Source organism: Synchiropus splendidus, chromosome 15, assembly GCF_027744825.2.
Source record: "Synchiropus splendidus isolate RoL2022-P1 chromosome 15, RoL_Sspl_1.0, whole genome shotgun sequence".
Classification (NCBI taxonomy): domain Eukaryota; kingdom Metazoa; phylum Chordata; class Actinopteri; order Syngnathiformes; family Callionymidae; genus Synchiropus; species Synchiropus splendidus.
Window position 1 is genome coordinate 9306510 of NC_071348.1, and position 17399 is coordinate 9323908.

The 17399-nt window shown below is 42.3% G+C and overlaps 1 protein-coding gene across 3 annotated transcripts; it reads right to left on the minus strand.

The window, feature by feature from the left end:
• Positions 1-712: 712 nt before the first annotated feature.
• LOC128746491 (cAMP-specific 3',5'-cyclic phosphodiesterase 7B-like) lies at positions 713-17286 on the minus strand. 3 transcript variants are annotated; one of them, XM_053843567.1, is made up of 14 exons: positions 17088-17285; positions 15569-15651; positions 15308-15368; positions 7973-8062; positions 7275-7438; positions 7142-7205; positions 6983-7078; positions 5644-5744; positions 5010-5141; positions 4850-4941; positions 4411-4555; positions 4244-4340; positions 3436-3516; positions 714-3368 (listed from the first exon to the last, which is right to left on the minus strand). In XM_053843567.1, the coding sequence occupies exons 3-14, from the start codon at positions 15312-15314 to the stop codon at positions 3136-3138; spliced, it is 1302 nt and encodes a 433-aa protein (XP_053699542.1). In that variant the 5' UTR covers positions 15315-15368; positions 15569-15651; positions 17088-17285; the 3' UTR covers positions 714-3135. The 3 variants fall into 3 exon arrangements, with proteins under 3 accessions (XP_053699541.1, XP_053699542.1, XP_053699540.1); XM_053843566.1 differs by lacking the exon at positions 15569-15651 and having other exon boundaries at positions 713-3368; positions 17088-17286; XM_053843565.1 differs by lacking the exons at positions 15308-15368; positions 15569-15651; positions 17088-17285 and adding an exon at positions 12979-15297 and having other exon boundaries at positions 717-3368.
• Between the last annotated feature and the right edge of the window lie 113 nt (positions 17287-17399).

Below are 17399 nucleotides of genomic sequence, written 5' to 3' on the forward strand. Positions count from 1 at the left end.
AGCTCAGCAAGTGTGTTCAGGTGGATCACACTCTGTTCAGCCAGCTGTGGTGTGTGTAGACTTCCAGTGGGCACTGTCGCTCCTACAGTTATTGGACTTTGCTGCATGGATGTCTCAACAATGTGTGGCCCCGGGGGCCAAAGGCAGCCCTTTGAAACTCATATTTGGGCCTGCGTTGGACAAATATTCTGAATTCTGTTTGAATCTCATTCAAAGTTTTTATTTAAATGTAAATCTATTGACCTTTTAGCTCATATATCAACTTTAATTGTATCATTTTTTTTATTCTTATTTTTAAGTATGTTTTTTGCACATAAAATAAATGCATTCGAAACCTTTCATTTTAGAATCTTTCTTTTTTCACATTTTAATACATATCATTTTCAATAATTAATAACAATAACATATGTAACAGCAAAATCTTTAATATTGAATTGAATTTTAGTTTTTAGCATTTTATTATGATCATAAAACTAATTAAATTAAACGCTTAAACTCAATAAAATATAAATATGAATACAAAAATAAATAGCGTGAGTAGACATGAAGCACTCAATTTGAGGAACTTTAACCACAGCGCAGGAACAAAACAGTAAAACTACAGTACGTGTTGTATTATTTATTATTATAATTATAATACATAATACGTCTGGCTGTGATGAAGAAATTGATGCAGAAAGGCTGCAAAACACTGCTACAGTACTACTAATAATATTCATAATAAAAACACACATCCATCACCAACTCGGGTGTGACGTCACCAAGGCAGTATAAGACGCATCTTCACCATCAACACCATTTCATTTTCGTCCCGAACTCAGAAACAAACAGACGAGTTAAGCTGCCGTTTCTATGAAGTTGTTTGGTTAAAGCCCCTTCATTTAGCCTCTATTGACAGAAGAGCTCACAGCCCGCGGCTGCTCAAGACAGTTACGGCCGTATTTATAGTGTCAACAAAGAAGGAGGCCCCTCATCATCATTTGGCCCCGCAGAGAGCGGGAGAGTGGAGCGCGCGGGGGGTGGGGGTCGGGGTGGGCGGCAGCGGGCCTTCTCAGCGAGACCTGCCAGCGCCGAGACGCAACTTCAGTTATTTCGTCGCCATCTAGTGTTCATACAGGCATACTGCGTGTCTTAAATCATAGGCGCGTGTTGCAAATAGATTAAGCAAAATAACACCTCCTGAGATGGAAAAAATACTGTACATAAGTTAATACATACATAAGCTAGCGTGGAATTATTAGTTTAAAAAATATATTAGCCACATTTTTATGGTAATTTAAAGTGCTCTGTATGTATTAATAACGCTCATATAAAGTCCAAGCAAAAAATAAACTGGTATAAACCTAAATGTCTCAACATGGAGTTGAACCTTCTTGCTCACTGGGTTTTAAATAAAAATATTTTCTACCCAACAAACTGTCTGTGAGACATGTATTGAGTCTCTAACGATAGAGAATGAATAAACGAACTCCTGGTGTGTAGCTTTAGTTCTCACTTATGAAACCGCTGTATGTATATCGCGGAAAATGTCGAAGACAAACGTGAGATTTGGCCGGTTGTGAAAAGGAACATCAGAATGATGTGGAGTCAAAAACGGTGTTTATTCGTCACAGTGCTCAAAAGGTGGTCAGAGCAGGAATACACATTTAAAACACATTTCCATTCTGTACATGTCGACCTCTGTATCAAAGACGTGTGTGGGATGTCAGGACGCGGAGTTCAGTGGAGGAAAACCCCACGGAAACAAAGTGTTCTGTGTTGCTAGCTGCAGGACAATCACATGCCTGTCAAAGGAAAACGCTGGTGGCAGATGGAAGACTTTGATGCTGGTGGTCGACGAATGACTGACTACATTCATGACTCAGCGTGACACATGGCATCGCTGCAGGATTGTGGCTCCTAAAGGCTGAAAAATGAACTCCTTCATCTACAGCTTAAAATAACAAGAAATAATACGTGAACTTTCAGTTATCCACCTTGTCTATCTTCACCGTCAGCTTTCCAATATTCATATACATATTTCATAATTCCTTTATTAGGATATTAAGCAGTAATTGGCTGAGAGAGTACGCAAGACATAAAGTATTTCTTATTGAATCACAACAATAATATCAAGACAGTTCACTGTTGCACATGAGCTTTTCTTATTGTACATTTTAAATACAACCTTAAAGCTCTGGTTAGAATAGAAAGTCTGATCGGAGGGAAGACGTGGGGCGGGGCTTCTATTAGCACCATGTGACTTATGTGAGCCCACTATCGCATAGAAAGGTTACGCTGAAAGTATGTACAAAGGTATCAGTGTTTTTGCTTGATATTTTTACGTCGACACGTGTATAAAAGAACAAGGATGAATGGAAATAAAAGTGTGACATCGGTATTGCATTGAAGGTGAGAATTACGGAGCGCGCTCGAAGGCGGCAGCGTCACTTCCAGAGGTAACTTGAGAGCGAATGTAGCAGAGAACAGGATGGCACCTCGGCATGAGCCGTGCTTGTCGCCGCGTCTAAGTTAGGAACCATAACAAAGTTTGTTAAGGCTTGGTCGATACTGAGCTGGTTAAGTTCTCTCTCCGGTACAAATAGTTTGGTACGATAAGAGCTGAAGTGAAACCTATTTTATGTACAGTTTGAAACATGGTCTCAACATACAATATGGCTCTGTATTAGCTTTCGGGCCACACTTCCTGGCCACATTTAAACACCTTGAAAATGAGTCACCTTGAAAGTGCATGCTGTACAAAAAGTGAAAAAAGAAAGAGCATAATATGTGTCTTTAAGTCTAGAGATTAATCGAGTAACTATGTATATCGACAGAAGCTTGTGTCAGTCCAGAAGATATTGCATTTTACAGCTGCCTTGTTTATAGTTTTGGCTTCTGGTTGCTGCCAAAGCAGCATTGTGCAAAAAAGCGACCTCTGTCTGTCGCGAAGAACCACGGGCTCCTCAGCAGCAAAGGTTCGTCTGAATTATTTACTAAGATTCGCCAGCTTTTATTGCAGGTCGCAGCGCCTGCCTTGTCCAGCAGAGGGCTCCATCTTCCCTGCTCTGACCGGCTCCACGTGGAAGGAGCAAAAACGCCAGAGGACTACCAAGCCTCCGTTTTTAAAAGACAAACCTCGCAGAGGAGGAGATATTAGGGGATGTCTTCGCCTCCTCCTCCGCCATCTCCTCCTCCTCCTCCATCTCCCTCCGGCTCGTCCGCGTCAGGGTGTATTTGTGATTCTGATGAGCCGTGTGAGTACAGCAGATAGTTCCAGTGGGCCTTGTTTTTGTGGAGGTGGGTCATCATGGTCCTGCTGAGGAGGCTGGGCTCAGTGAAGCGGTGCCACTCCTCGAAAAGCGGAGCCACGATGTAAGAGATGAAGCCTGCCACGGAAACAGCTCATCAGGTCCGGTTTACTGATGGGAACTAAACCTTATCTGGTCTACTGACCGATCTGGATGGTCGGAACCGAGTCTGACTGCTGGTTACACAGTGGACTGATCTCCAAGTCAAACTTCCTCTCCAAGTCACCTGACGGATTTAACACATTTTTAAATCCATTAAAAATTGAATACCATTTCACAAGGAGGAAGTAAGAATGTCCCCCATGTCATAGAAAAACATTAAAACATAGAAAAATTAATTTTACAAACATAATGATGCATGAAAATGCACATCAAAACATAATGGAAAAAAAAAACATAAAAAAACTTTTACTAAATACTGGTTCAGCAATTTAAACCACTTTGTGAACAGCGTTCTAAAAAGAGATATATAAATAAAGCTTTACTACAATGCTATTATTTTGAGGACTGCAATAAGCTCCGTTGGGCAGCAGGTGGCAGCAGCGTCACGGCGCTTCTATAACACACTGAAGAGGCGCGAAGAAAACACTAAGTTGTTTTGTTTTTGAACACCACATCGACAGCTATTACTTAGTTACTGCACATCGATTAACTTAAAACGAGAGCACAAACAAACGGAAATTATAATTCAGATAAAATTACAACACTGAAGAGTTAAAGATTAACATAGCCAACAAAACAACACATAAAAATTAATAATTCTTAACACATGCTGAAACTTGTGTGTGGGATTATGAAGGATGATGTTGATCTTTTTTTTTCTTTGCTTTATATAATAATTAACATGAACACAACCAATCGATTCACAGCATAACAAATGATTTCATTCTTTCTGAGGCTATTTTACCTCTTTACAAAGCCCATGAAAATGCATTGCATCAGCATGCACTCACCCTGACGGTAGAACTCCTCACACACCCTCTCGCTCCACTGTTTGCTCAGCTGCCAAACCCGACATGGGTTACAGACATCGGCACACTTCAGAGCGATCTGAGGGGGAGAGACTGTAAATGAGCAGCTGAACTGAACGCTTCACGGTGCGGCTGTTCGAGGCGGATACCTGCAGGATGAAGTGGCGGTGCGAGGCCAGCTGCAGGTCCAGGTCCTGGTTGTCCAGATGTTCTCTGAATGTCAACAAGAACTCGTTCTGCCTGCTGATGTCGGTGGCCAGGATGAGCGAGCCAAGCTGCTGCTCTATATCCTGCCTGAAGGAGAACGCACAGCAAGGTCATGGTCAGTTTTTCCTGTCACCTCCAAAACTATATTTATAGCTACACGAACATGTTCATGCTTAACTTAATACATCAGTATCAAGGGCCTGAGATATTTATAGGGATGTCATTTCATTTTTGGATCTTCCTTGTTCCCCCAGCATCATTTTTTAGATCTTATCTTATTGTACTTCACAGTTTGAATTGATCAAAATTTGACTCACACACTAGAGGTAAAGGCACTTGAGATTCAGTGTTTGAAATGTCTGGGAGAGCAGATGTTCTTACGACATGTCGGCAGGTAGGTGTGACAAGAGTCCAGACTCGCGCAACATGCCCACTGTGGATCTCCAGTGATGGCTCTCCAACACTGACATGTTCTTAAGGAGACAAGAACATTGAGCGTTATTTGGAGGAAAGTTACCGAGCTTTGTTCCGGAGAAAGTACCTGGTAGAGAGAAGCCAAGTGGTGTCTGGTTTTGATGAGGAACGGCTGGTTGACTCCAGGGTGGTCCACATCATGAGCGGCTGCAGCCAGGAGACCCAGGAGCACGTCCAGGGGGCTCAGCTGCTCTGCAAGCTGCGCGGGCAGTCAAGGATCCGCCGGGAATCCAGGGAAACATATGCATCTTTTCAGTTGCTTGAAACACTTAACTTTGCGAGCAACTGTAGCAATGTTGTATTTGTCGCAGCTGGCTCAGAAAATTTCCTGCTGCTATTGAACGCTGTATTTACTCACCGGGCAAATCAAGACCATGACGTTGATGTTATTGTATTTATCATTCAGGAGGGGAAAAGGCAACATTGATCAGGGCATCAGACTTCATACAGAGTGTGCGCACGCTCACAGGAAGAGCCACGCATGAGCTGCTGTATCAGTTTGACTTATTAGGCTAAGTGCTTTTAACAAAATAGGTTCATCACAGAGTGCTTTGGGGAGCAACAAAGGACAGAAACACAATTACTGTAACAAGGCAAAGATGTGGAGACGCCTAATCTGCTCCGGAGGGATTTCTCCGGGATGAGACGTTTGAGAATCACTGGCGAGGTTTGTCAAAGTCAAGCGTCTGCGCAAGACCTACCTTGGACTCCTTCAGGTAGCAGTACATGGCTTGTGTGACATCAGCAGCATGAACAGCATTGTGATAAGGGTTCTGGGAGTGATAGTCTTCTTGCACCATACCTGAGACACAAGAGAGGAGATTCATTTTTACACTTTTACACTCAATTCTCAAAACAAAGAGCGGAACATCCTGTTCTTGCCGCCTCGTTTCTTGACCTACTTTGACAGTAATCCTGGAAAAACAAAATACGGTTCAAATACGTCAAGCGGCTTTCGAATTTTGAACCAAATAAGATGGGAAACAATTTTTGAAAAACAATGACTACAAAAAAATAAAGTAGAAATTACTTTACATTTAGGCCTACAGCATGGCAGTCAGTTTACTGGGATTCATTGTGTCACCAAAAAGTATTATAATGCAGTAATATTTGGCAATGAATTTTGAATTGTGGCACCAGGTTGGTACATTATTACCACATTATATATATATGTCAAAAAGTCATAAATCATAAATAAATATGAATATAATAAAAAGGGCACAGGCATTAACACGTTATTTTTTATTAATATGTTACATGAGGAAAAAAAAAAGATAAATCATTTAGAAATTTTCTTTCACAGGCACCAGATTCCAATTGGTATCAAATATTAAAATGCAATTAATTATGAAAAATCTGATTAATTGTAAATAGAGTTGCAGAAAAAAAGAAAAAAAAAAGTGTCAGTAGGCTATGGCACGCTGCTTAAAACATCATCATTTCATTTTATGTCCACTTTATTGAAAGATTCTCAAAATAAAGGTGGTGCATGTCTTAATCTATATGTGATATAAAGGCACTTTATTTAGTTTTTTATTTTAGTATTTTTTTTAATGCCCTTTTGCAGTTTTGCTCTAACCTCTGAATAATTATAGGCAAAGAGTGGCCCCCACCTCTGAGTTAGGGCCTCCACAAAAGCTCAGGGGTCAGATCAAATTTCTACCTCAATGGAAGACATTGGATTGAAGCTCCAATGACACAAAGCACTGAGCTGTTCTCCATTGGGCCCTAAGAAATGGAGTGACAAACCACCTTCCACCAACATTAACTTAGACTTGCGTGAGTTATAACACCCTCATATTCAGGGGCCTCTAGAAAGATGTAATATTTGAGTGTGTCGGCCAAAATATGTGGCCGTGGCAGCAAGTTAAAAATGTGGCTCTAACTGTAGTGTTGCATCAGCACCCCATCATGGCATGTTGTTGACCCTCCAGACAGAGACAAGAGTGGCATGGCAGTGCTGCGGCACCGTGGCATGGTATCAATATTTACAGAGAGCAACCCTGTCATCTGCTACACCAGAGAATGACGGCGTCTTACTCAGAAACCTGTGCAGTTTGACCATGTCCAGCTGGAAGTGGTGGATGAGATCGTAGACGTTGAAGAGATGGCACATCAGCGTCACAAGGCCATTACCTGAAAACACAAACGTGATTGGACGCGTACCTGTGCGGTGACAGCGACATAAACAGACCGTACCATTTGTAAGACGATCGAAGAGGAAGACGTCGAAGTTCCACATGCCGACTTTTGATAACATGTGCTGTGAAAAACGAGCGGTCAGAATCACACGTCGCTTCTTTTCATGGCTCTTGTTTGAGTGTGTCTTCACCCCAGCTTGACCCAGGTAGTCGTCATCCAACAGGTGTAGGGACTCAGGGGTCGTGGGCACTAAACCCCTCAGCAGTCTGGAGGCATGGCAGTACCTCTGGAGGCTCAGGAGGCGCTTCAGCTTCTTCTTCGTGCCAGTCTCAACCTCCCCCTGCTGGACACTGGCTGGTATGACAAACAAAAACAAAGAAATGTGTTGCTATGTCTCAGGCACCTTCGCTTTTCAAGTAATAATGCCGCTGCAAAGAACACACATAAACTTACAAGTTAAATAGCTTCTTCAGCGTTTGGTTTCATGTTGGAATAATTGAAGAATGTTTATACACGGTTATACCAGAATGAATTATGATGACTTAATGGCGTAAATGGGAGCCTGATGAGGGAGTCTTTTGAACTTCTGAACCCCGAGGCTCTTTCACGAAAATAAAGTGACACAAGATCAACTTCCTTGCTCCAATTATTATGCGGAATTTTCATGCGTCACTGTTTCGCCTGAGTCTAACGGTTTATTTTATTGAAAATAAACATAAACATGCATAACATAAATAGGAAAATATGAATTGGAATGCTGGCTTAAGGTGGGATTTTTTTTTTTTTTTTTTTGCGGGTCCCAAAGAACAATTTAATAAAAAAAATGCATGGTGATGTGCTGCGGGAAACAACCATCTCACACTGACGCATGAGGAGGGCCAGACTCACTTCTGAGGATGCGCAGGTCGATCAGCGGGTAGGAGCCTCTTCTCTCGGCCAGCAACACACCAGCATGTTGAGTGCTCAGTCTGCCATCAGCTAAAGAAAAACAGAGAATTCTTTGTGAAGAATGATCTTCTGGCCCAAAACAACATGTATTTCTACTTGTCATACTGAGGTTTTTCCTCCACACAAGTCTATGAATCACATTGTTTGAAAGAGGAGGGGAGTGAGATCTGGCACCGAGGGACGGGACAACTAACAAGCGAGGTGTTGATGAGAGAATTCTGAGTGGAGCGGACAGCAGGGTGACCGGAGGACAACCGAACAAGTTGTTCTTTGCCATGCAGCGTTGCTGATCACCATAATACACAAGAAAACAGATGTGGGTTTACGTCGGACTCTGCTCCAATAACAAGGAAACCTTTGATGCGGAATCATCAGACCATCACGCTTGGACTTGGAGATCGCCTTGAGAGAGCATTTCACGCTGCTCCACCGCAATTCCACTTAGACACTGAGCTTGTCAGAACTTCTCCCTGCCCTCCTGACTCCATAAAAGTCTTCTAAAACAACATGCTTAATGTAATGTATATAACTTTTATTCACTTTTATGTAACTGTAGACAGGCCTTTCTGCATTGTATATTCTCGGGTGGTTCCCCCTCTATGTTTATAAAGTCAGAAGGCACTATGAGAGAGACCCTACTGCCCTACTTTTGTCCTCAATTCTTTCCTTCAAACTGTCTCCATCATCTCTGGATACCTGTAGTTGTGACCTTCCCCCTGACTATTGGCAGTGCTAGTAACTATTAGTGGGTTTATGAGGCTTCATGAAACAGTATCCTCATTTTCCACGAGCCCACTAGATGGCACTCTTAGCTTATATAAACAACGGAACTCCACATCATTTTCAAACAGAGAGCACCACCTACAGACCTCTGAAAATGAGGACATGTTTGATAAAGCATCAAGCCATCACTACGACAAACTAAAAAAATGGGAATGGAAAGTCATTAAGTTTATGCATAGCCAAGCTGCATCATGGGCTGAGTTGAGAAATTTATCATTTTTGGTGTGGAATTAAGACTAAACACTGGCCACTACTGACTATTGGTGCGTACTTTTCTTAAAACTAAACTAACTGTAGAAGTTTAAAGAGCTGGGAAAGTTCTCAGTCTTTGTTTTGAATGAACGTGTTGCCTAACCTCAAACAGGTTCGCAGCCCAATTCAAATCTATCGATTTCAGAGCAGAGAGTGCCATCCAGTGGGCTCTTTGGGGACACTGTTTCATGAAGCCTCTGAAGCCCATCACTGGCAGATACAGACAAATATTCACAAACACAGCTATAGACAACTCAAGAGTTACCATATCACCTTTGCATGAACTTGAAATTGGCAGAAGCTGGAGTTGAATCTACAAGCAGCATGAATCGCTACGGCACCGTGCCAGCGATCAAACTTTCTCATTTTCAACCTTAAAAGCATGTTAAAATAGTTCATAAAAATGTAAACAAAGAGAAAATACATTACAGGACAATGATGTAAGTGGTAGATGAACACAGAGCAGGACAGACAATTTCATCGTACACCCTTGACAGTCTTCCTTAAAAGGCAAAGTCCTCCTCGTCTGACAGCAAGAGCACTGACTTCACTATGCTCGGACAAAGAACAGCAACAAAATCCCAGCGCTGGGGAGAACCCTCAGAGCCATTCAACGGCTGGTACTTCCCAGGCCTGGCTCTGTGTTCAGAAGAAAGTGGGTGACCTAGAAGGAGCTGAGAATGCAACATAACCCTCACAATACTTGAGGAATTCATTTAGATCAAGTTGACTACACTGACTATTTTGAGGTCATTTAAAATGATGAATCTAACTGACCAGTCGCTGCTAAATTTTAAATTGGACGGATCTTTCGTCCACATCTGGCACGGAGAAACTGAATCATTTAGAGAGTAGATGAGAAGAACTGGAGCGTTCTACCTCGGCGTGCATCGCTCTCCAACAGATGATGAGAGCAGCTCAACTATCTGCTAATGTGATGGAAGTCTTGTTGGGACGCTGCAGTGGCCTTAAATATCCTTGCATGCGCAGGGTGCCAACCTGTGCATGTGACTTAGCGAGTGTTTGTTGGCTGGGATGGCATACATAATACATAGAATGGGAAAGGAATCGTTCCCTATTTATGCATGTCTGACAAGCACAAACAGCTTGAAGGAACTGACTCAGCCAGAGAGCGAGGGGGTGAAACGTCCCGCTGCCCTAGTTTTTACACAGAAGGATGTGTGGGGGGAAGCCTTTCTACTTTTTATCCAGTTTTCTGGCAGACAACAAGAGAAGGAAATCCATCATCTGTGGGAAAAAAAGAAAAAAATGTCACGAAGACCCCCTCCACTATCCAGCGCAAACACATCATCCTCTGCCTCTCCTCCTCCGGTTAATCTATGCGCACTTCATCCTTCACTCTCTTCCCTCCTCTGGTCCTGGCTACTGTCTCCATATCCTCCTCCACTACCCCCAACAGAAAACGTTGCTGTCAACATCCACTTCTGCCTGTTTAACAAATCCCAGCACGTCTCGCGCCGCTCGTCTCTTCTTTTAACTCTCAGTGCGGTAAATAGGTCATTGTCTCTGTGCCGCAAAGAAGTGGGTCATTTAAGATGAAAACATGAACGAGGTGTTTGATGGCGGCATCATGCACACGCATGGCACTACCCAATGTATAAATTGAAGTATTTAATTTTATAGTGAGGTTAAAGCCTGAACATCGGACACGTCGCGGCACATTTGGTGGTGAAGATCCAGCGGATTTGGGGGTGTTTATGGTACTAATTGTGCTTGGGGGGGGGATTTTCTGGGGAAAGAAAATCGACAGATCAGACTGGAAAGTGTAAAACGGAGACAGCTGATGTCTACTGCTCCCAGCAGCTGCTGCTTTGTTTGGACACACCAACCTGCACAGCTGCCGCTACTGCTCTTACCATGTTTGCACACAAATGATTTGAGGTCAAAATTGTTTGGAGGCAGTGCTTGTTTTTTTATTTACTCAAATGGGATCAACCACATACTGGCACAACATGATGTGGTGGGAAGCAGGCAGGGGCATTAAGGAAATGAAGATGTCCATCTAGTGCCATCCGATACGGATATGACAGTCAAATGAATGGCTATTTTCACCCATTCATATGCCTCTATGTCACCTAGCTTTTATGCAGTCTTGCAGTAGTTCCTAGGAAGAAGGTGATACATTATCAGCAGAATAATAATATGGCAAATGTTTCAAGCTTTTAAATAAGGTTATCAACGGAGAGATACATGCTAAATATTTTTGTTGTTTAAAGAAAGTGTGGACAAAAACAGGCACAGAAAAGGGTGATCACACCTAATATACACCCTGTACTGGCCTGGGTGATATGTGCTTTGAAAAAGATTCAACATTCAATAGAAACATTCAATGGCAACTGAATGATAAAGTGAATAGTATTATTGTGTTATTATTGCGTTACGGAACTACTGTTTAAGGTACTTTCCGGTGATGCTTGGGAAACCACATTATTTAGTTTGCCACCATGGGCTACTTGTTATTACACTATAAAATTATGAGGCCTTTGTTGTTGGTGCCATTATTAATAAGCATGAATGTGACAGAACAGCAGACTGCTTTATCCGGTCAAACAATGAGCGAACACTGTCATCATCACCATGAGATCATCAGTGGTGGGTTATTCCACCATTATTATTTTTTTGCTCCGTGAGTCACTGCTGTGTTGTTCGCAGGTATTCCTCCCAGGAGTGAGTCACTGTAGCTTTCTTAAACCAGCTTGTATGTTTGGAACTGTTGTTCTCTATCGAAACAGATGAAGAGATTTTCAGAAAATATTGATAAAGGGATGAGGAATCTGGGATTACATTTTGCTGGTTTTTCAAAATACCCTCAGGATCCAGAAATCACGTGAAGATTTTGAAGGAGCTCCAGTTCATGTGTTGACACCCGCTGTTTCTATATATTAAAATTTGAAGACAAAATACAGGTAGGGCAATAATATTGAGTCAAAATAAATGACGATGGGGTGTAAATGAGCGGGAAGGCATCGGTCTGTACTCTGTACGGAATACTACGGGTATCTAGGCAAGTACTAATCTGCTCTAAAAAAGTAGGACAATATCACCATGATTTCAACTCCACATAAGGAAGGACTCTGATTCAGAAAGTCTAGATTACAGTTAGCATCTGTCTACGACTGTTTTATAACTATAAATGCAAATTCCAAATCTAGTTTTCTTCCTCCTAAAGGAGGCTGTTCAGGCTGTGTTCATTGTAGAGTTCAATCATGTGTTCATTGCTTTGCATGATTTCATCCGGACCGGAAACTCAATATATATTTCAAATAAGGTTTGGTTAAGATCATTTTGAAATGTACAAATATTCCAAAACACTATTTACTAACAGGCTTAGTGCACATTCTTCAGCAATGGTCTCCATTATTGGCATAAAAATACGGCAGATTTTGGGGGTGGGGGGATTGGGGTCGAGGTTGTATTCCTCTGTTGCATCACTTCGAATGGACCGTCAACAAACAAGAGAACTTGATGTCCCGGACAGACGGACGGTTTCTGCTCAATGCGGCAGCTTAGCAGATGGTGACAAAGCTTTATTGAGTAGACACTGGCTTAAAAACCCAAATCCACCGTTTCACTCATCCAGGTTGTCTCAAGTGTCCTAAACTTGACGTCATACACAGCCCACAAATACCTCTGATGCCCAAATGAGAGAAAGCAGGTCTAAGATTATCCTGTGAGAATTTAGTTAGCACCAGTCCCGGGAGAAACATGAAAGCAGCATTGTGGCACATGACTCCAGAGAGTACGGGATGTGCTCGAAATCCAAAACACACTTCACAACAGCTGATTGGTCGGTGAAAATAAATACAAATAAAAAACATCCATCCGATCTGACAAGTTAAATATTCATACTGCGACAGGCTTATGAGTGAATAACCTTGGAGCATGTTTACCTTCCAGCTGGGCACACATGTCCTCTTCCTTCACCTCCTCCTCTTCGGCTTTCACCCAAGTGCCACCCTGACTTCTGTCCGGGACTTGGTTCGCTGCCTTCCGTGCCCTCCAGGCTGCTCTGAGCTGCCGGATGAGCGACGGCAGCTCCAAGGCCAGAGACAAGCCCCCACAGGTAACTGGAGGTGTCCTGAGTGGCCCCCAAACTGGAGAGTTGGGGGCCTCATCTTGACAGACAGCGTCATCTACTTCCACGCCAAGAGTGGGGTCCCGCAGGCTCAGATCAGTGCCCCAAAGACCCTCCAGCACTGGCATTATTACTCGGCTCTACTGAGAGGCAGGAGGTAACAAAGGAGGGCTCAAACTACAGGAGATAACTGGAGGAGAGGGTGGAGAAAGAGAAGACAAAGGGAGGTCCACGGCGTGGTAGCCATAGGTAAGGGAGAAAGTACCTAAACGGGATACAGGACTGGGTGATGAGGATGGGATAAGCGGCAGCACTCAGGAGTATTAAAAGGATTAATAAAAAGGATGCTGCGCGGCAGAAGAATGCGTTAAAAACAAGTCAAGAATCCATCCACGTCCCCGTCTGAGAGTGAGCAGCTGATACCCTGCTTTCTCCTCCTGCCGCATTCTCTCTCCCACTACAGTGTCTCTCCCGCCAACGTTGTTGTGGAGTCCAAAAGCCCCTCCTCTCCGCGCTCCGAGCTCAGAGGCACCCTCTCTCCCTCTACCTATGCGTGGCTCGGCCAATGAATGACGCTGGCGTTGGATGAGAGGCTTCGGATTCACGGCTCAGGTCAACGAGAGCACGGGGCATGTGCATAAGGCGGCAGTCATACATACTGCATGTGATTTACCAGAACAAACTGAGAACATCGGACACATGAGAGTTTAATCAAGTCCTCTCTGTCCTACAGTCATAAAGGGAGGTGAGGTATAAGATGTTTTTCTCTATAGCTGAGATGTGGATCTATGAAGAGTGGATGACTTAGCTCCTGACTTCAAATATCTCTGAACGCCAGTCTCCCATCTCTAAGTCAAGAACAAGTCAACTAACAGTGAAAATGAAGACAGTTAATTCCACTTCATGCTCCAAAAAATAATTAAAAAAACAGAAATGTGAGTGTATGTTTCTTTCATAGCTTATTCATTTACAGTCATGAGAATATTGTTGATATTGTTGCCATATGTAAGCAGACACTCGATTGGACCTAAGGGGCAGAGGAGACCTGACATCTTTTGCATCCTCCCTTTGAAGTGAAAGAAGTGCTTTTAATATTTCACCAATACTGTTATGTGTTATACATTGTTATATATAATATAACAATACAGTCCTTCTATCTGTTGTGTATTTCCACAAATAAACAGACATCTACCGATAAAGTGGATTCCTGTCCACATGTTGGCTGTTTAAACTGCTCATTTTAAATCTAACTGTATGTCCTTTCCTAGTTGGTGGGATCCCCACAGACCATGGTAATACATTTGATTCTGTTTCCGATTCAGTGAAATTACCTCGACTATATTGGGCACAATACTGCCATTGAGGAACACATGTCACATTACAGTCAGTACTATTTAGGCTTCAACTCTAATTGGTGTTGACCTCCTTAGAAACTCAAATATAACATTCTGGGAATATGGTTTTCGAGAAATTGTTAAAAAGGTCGGGACATTTGTTTAAAAAAAAAGGGGAGTTATGCAGCCAACGTTAGACAACACTGCTATACAAATGGCTCATAAGGAGTTACTTATATCTTTTATTGCACTGTGTAAAAGCGCACATGATTACTTGATGTGCTGTGTTCTGCAGTCACACGACAAAAGTACAGGACACAAGCAGGGCACAAAGGGTGGGGGGTGACCCTGGAAGCTTACAGCAGAGATAAGATGCTAGAAAATGTGAAGGGCAGGAAAAAGAGACAATGTACAGCCAGGAAAATGCTCACTGATTTGATGGTTGACTGAAGAGTAGCGTATCAGTCAATTTTTCACATGAAACATACAGTCTGAAGTCCAACTTAAAAAAAACTCAGTGCTGAATCTCAGCATCTGAAGCAGGGAGCAGGGATAAATTGTTCATTTTAAAATATTCATTTTTAAAATCAAGTCTGTTTTCTAAACATTTATGATTAAATTATTTTAATAATAACTGGCACATATTTCAAGATTTTTGAAACAAGACAAACTTCATCAGGAAAAGTGAGTGAGTAACCATGACATCACATCCATCTGATCTAATGTGTTGACCTGTTTGTCAGTCAAGTGACGTCCTTTGAGAAAACTCCAACACCATTGCAAACATCGGCAGTAAACAATCGTCCTTACCCAGCATGCGAACTTGTGTAGCATTCTGCTCCAAGTCCTTAAATGCAACCACTCCACACCTCTGTTGAGGAAAGAACAGGAGATTCGATTGTGATTCCTTCCATAGAATCCCACACAGGGACATATTTAAGATGAAAGTTATATTTTAAGATCCAGTTTATCTTTCACGCTAAACTAATACAGATAGCAAAACAAGAAACCATCAAATGATTTATTTCTTTCCCAACTTTACTTAGTAGAGAGTGAGTAATAGTCACGTACGCTGGACACCCAAGCCTCTCATCAACGTCACCCAACAGTGAGAGGGGAGGTGACGAGTGAGGCGACAGTGGCATCTGCTGTCCCTGAAGTGACATTTGCGGGTGAAAAGTGGGTCAGACACTATAATCACTTGGGCACACATGATTGCTGCTTAAGGCTACCCACTAAGACTTATCTTTTATCTGTTTTATTCCCATCAAGGCTGTGTTTGTCCCAAGTTTATTTCTTTATTTGTCGTGTTCCCTTTTTGAAATCAAAGACCAAGTCTCGAACATCATGTTCGGATTAAAAAAAAAAAACAGACGACAAAAAACTGCTTTCGGAGTGAGACAGTGAGTCTTCACATGACGCCTGTCCTGCGATAGCTCTTACTGTCACGATTCCTGAATCCACGAGAAACCAAATGTGCTTTGGTTGAAGCTGGAGTTTGCCTGAATCAGGTCAGTTATTTATACAAGATTGTGACAGCTAAACATTTATAACATATAGACTACAGGTGCAATCGGAGTGGACAAGCTCAGTCCTTTAAAAAAAAAAAGATTTCACAACATAACTAATCGATGTAGTTGTCAATATTACGTTCGTAATATGGCATTGCTTGCCATGGATGGGGAAAAAAATAGCTGATATCTTGGGAACATTTTGTTTAAAGTGCGAAGACAAAGATAAAATATTGGAATAATCCATCTAAAAAAACGGATACGTCGTCGATGGAGCAGGAAGAGCTATGACTTTTAAATTGTGAAGAACTTCTGTTAAAGTCACAAGAGCTTACTTGTACTACACCAGACACCAGTAATATCCAAGAACTTACTTGTAGTACAGCGACTGTATCACGCGGTCAGTGACACATAATCATCGGCAAAACTTTTGGATCAAGTTTGGCAAAACTACTGTTGACGTGAACTATAAATATAAATATACCTGTAAGTATTAGACGTAGTAAGATTAGTTTTTAATCGTTCATTGTAGTGAGGACATCAAAAATATTCTATCAGAGCATTTTAGACTCATTTTTCCCCCAGAGAGGGACAGCTACTAAACATTTTATTTATATAAGTATTTTTATTGTCACAATTTCCAACTACAAAGAATGGTTCCTGCCATTGTTTGGCAGGGATAATATAGCGCTGCCAAAAAAGACTAGGAAGAAATTCATATTTTGTGTCTAATAGAGCATGTTTTCCTCCCAGTGGTGGCCATGTTTCGAGGTCCTCATTCCACAGACCAGCTGCTTGACTCAAATCATCCATATATAATATAGAACGTGAACTAAACAAACTTACTGTTATATTAAATATGAGTCGAAAGAACGAATTCAGACATGAACAAAAGAAGGTAGTGACATAAACAAGAGGTTATGTCACTACCTTCTTGTTGGTATTGGAACTTGTTAGCAGTGCCGGGATATTTTCTAGGTTTCTTTTGAGGCCTGTGAGCGTGACACGAGCTTTGTGAATGGCTAAGAAGCTCTGAAGAGCACAGAGGACCAAGAAAGAGGCGCAGGGAAAGCACATACCTCCGCAGTCACACAGGACATCTATAACCATCCTGCCTGCTGCTGCTGACAGCGACCGCTGCACGTCACCCTGGACCAGCAGGGCGAGAAGGTGACTTCCGCTTCAAGGACGGTGCAAGATAAAACATTTTATCGTATGGTCCTGCACACCAATGAAGCCAATTCAGACGATATCCACGAGGGTCAATCATTAATAATAATAAAAAAAATTTGGAGTCGCACCGCCGCAGCAGCTGCCAGCGTGCACGATGACGTCAACTGCAGATGGGTGGAGCTACGTTTGACGTCACATGGTTGAGCGGACCAATCCGC

Bases quoted from the DNA above. Each gene is read 5' to 3' on its own strand.
- LOC128746491 (XM_053843565.1), bottom strand. From the start codon at position 13,291: ATGCCAGTGCTGGAGGGTCTTTGGGGCACTGATCTGAGCCTGCGGGAC. The intron at 5,142-5,643 runs GTAGGTCTTGCG...CTGCCCGCGCAG, and splicing joins GCTACCTGAAGGAGTCCAAG to CTTGCAGAGCAGCTGAGCCC. The intron at 4,556-4,849 runs GTAAGAACATCT...GTTCTCCTTCAG, and splicing joins CACCTACCTGCCGACATGTC to GCAGGATATAGAGCAGCAGC.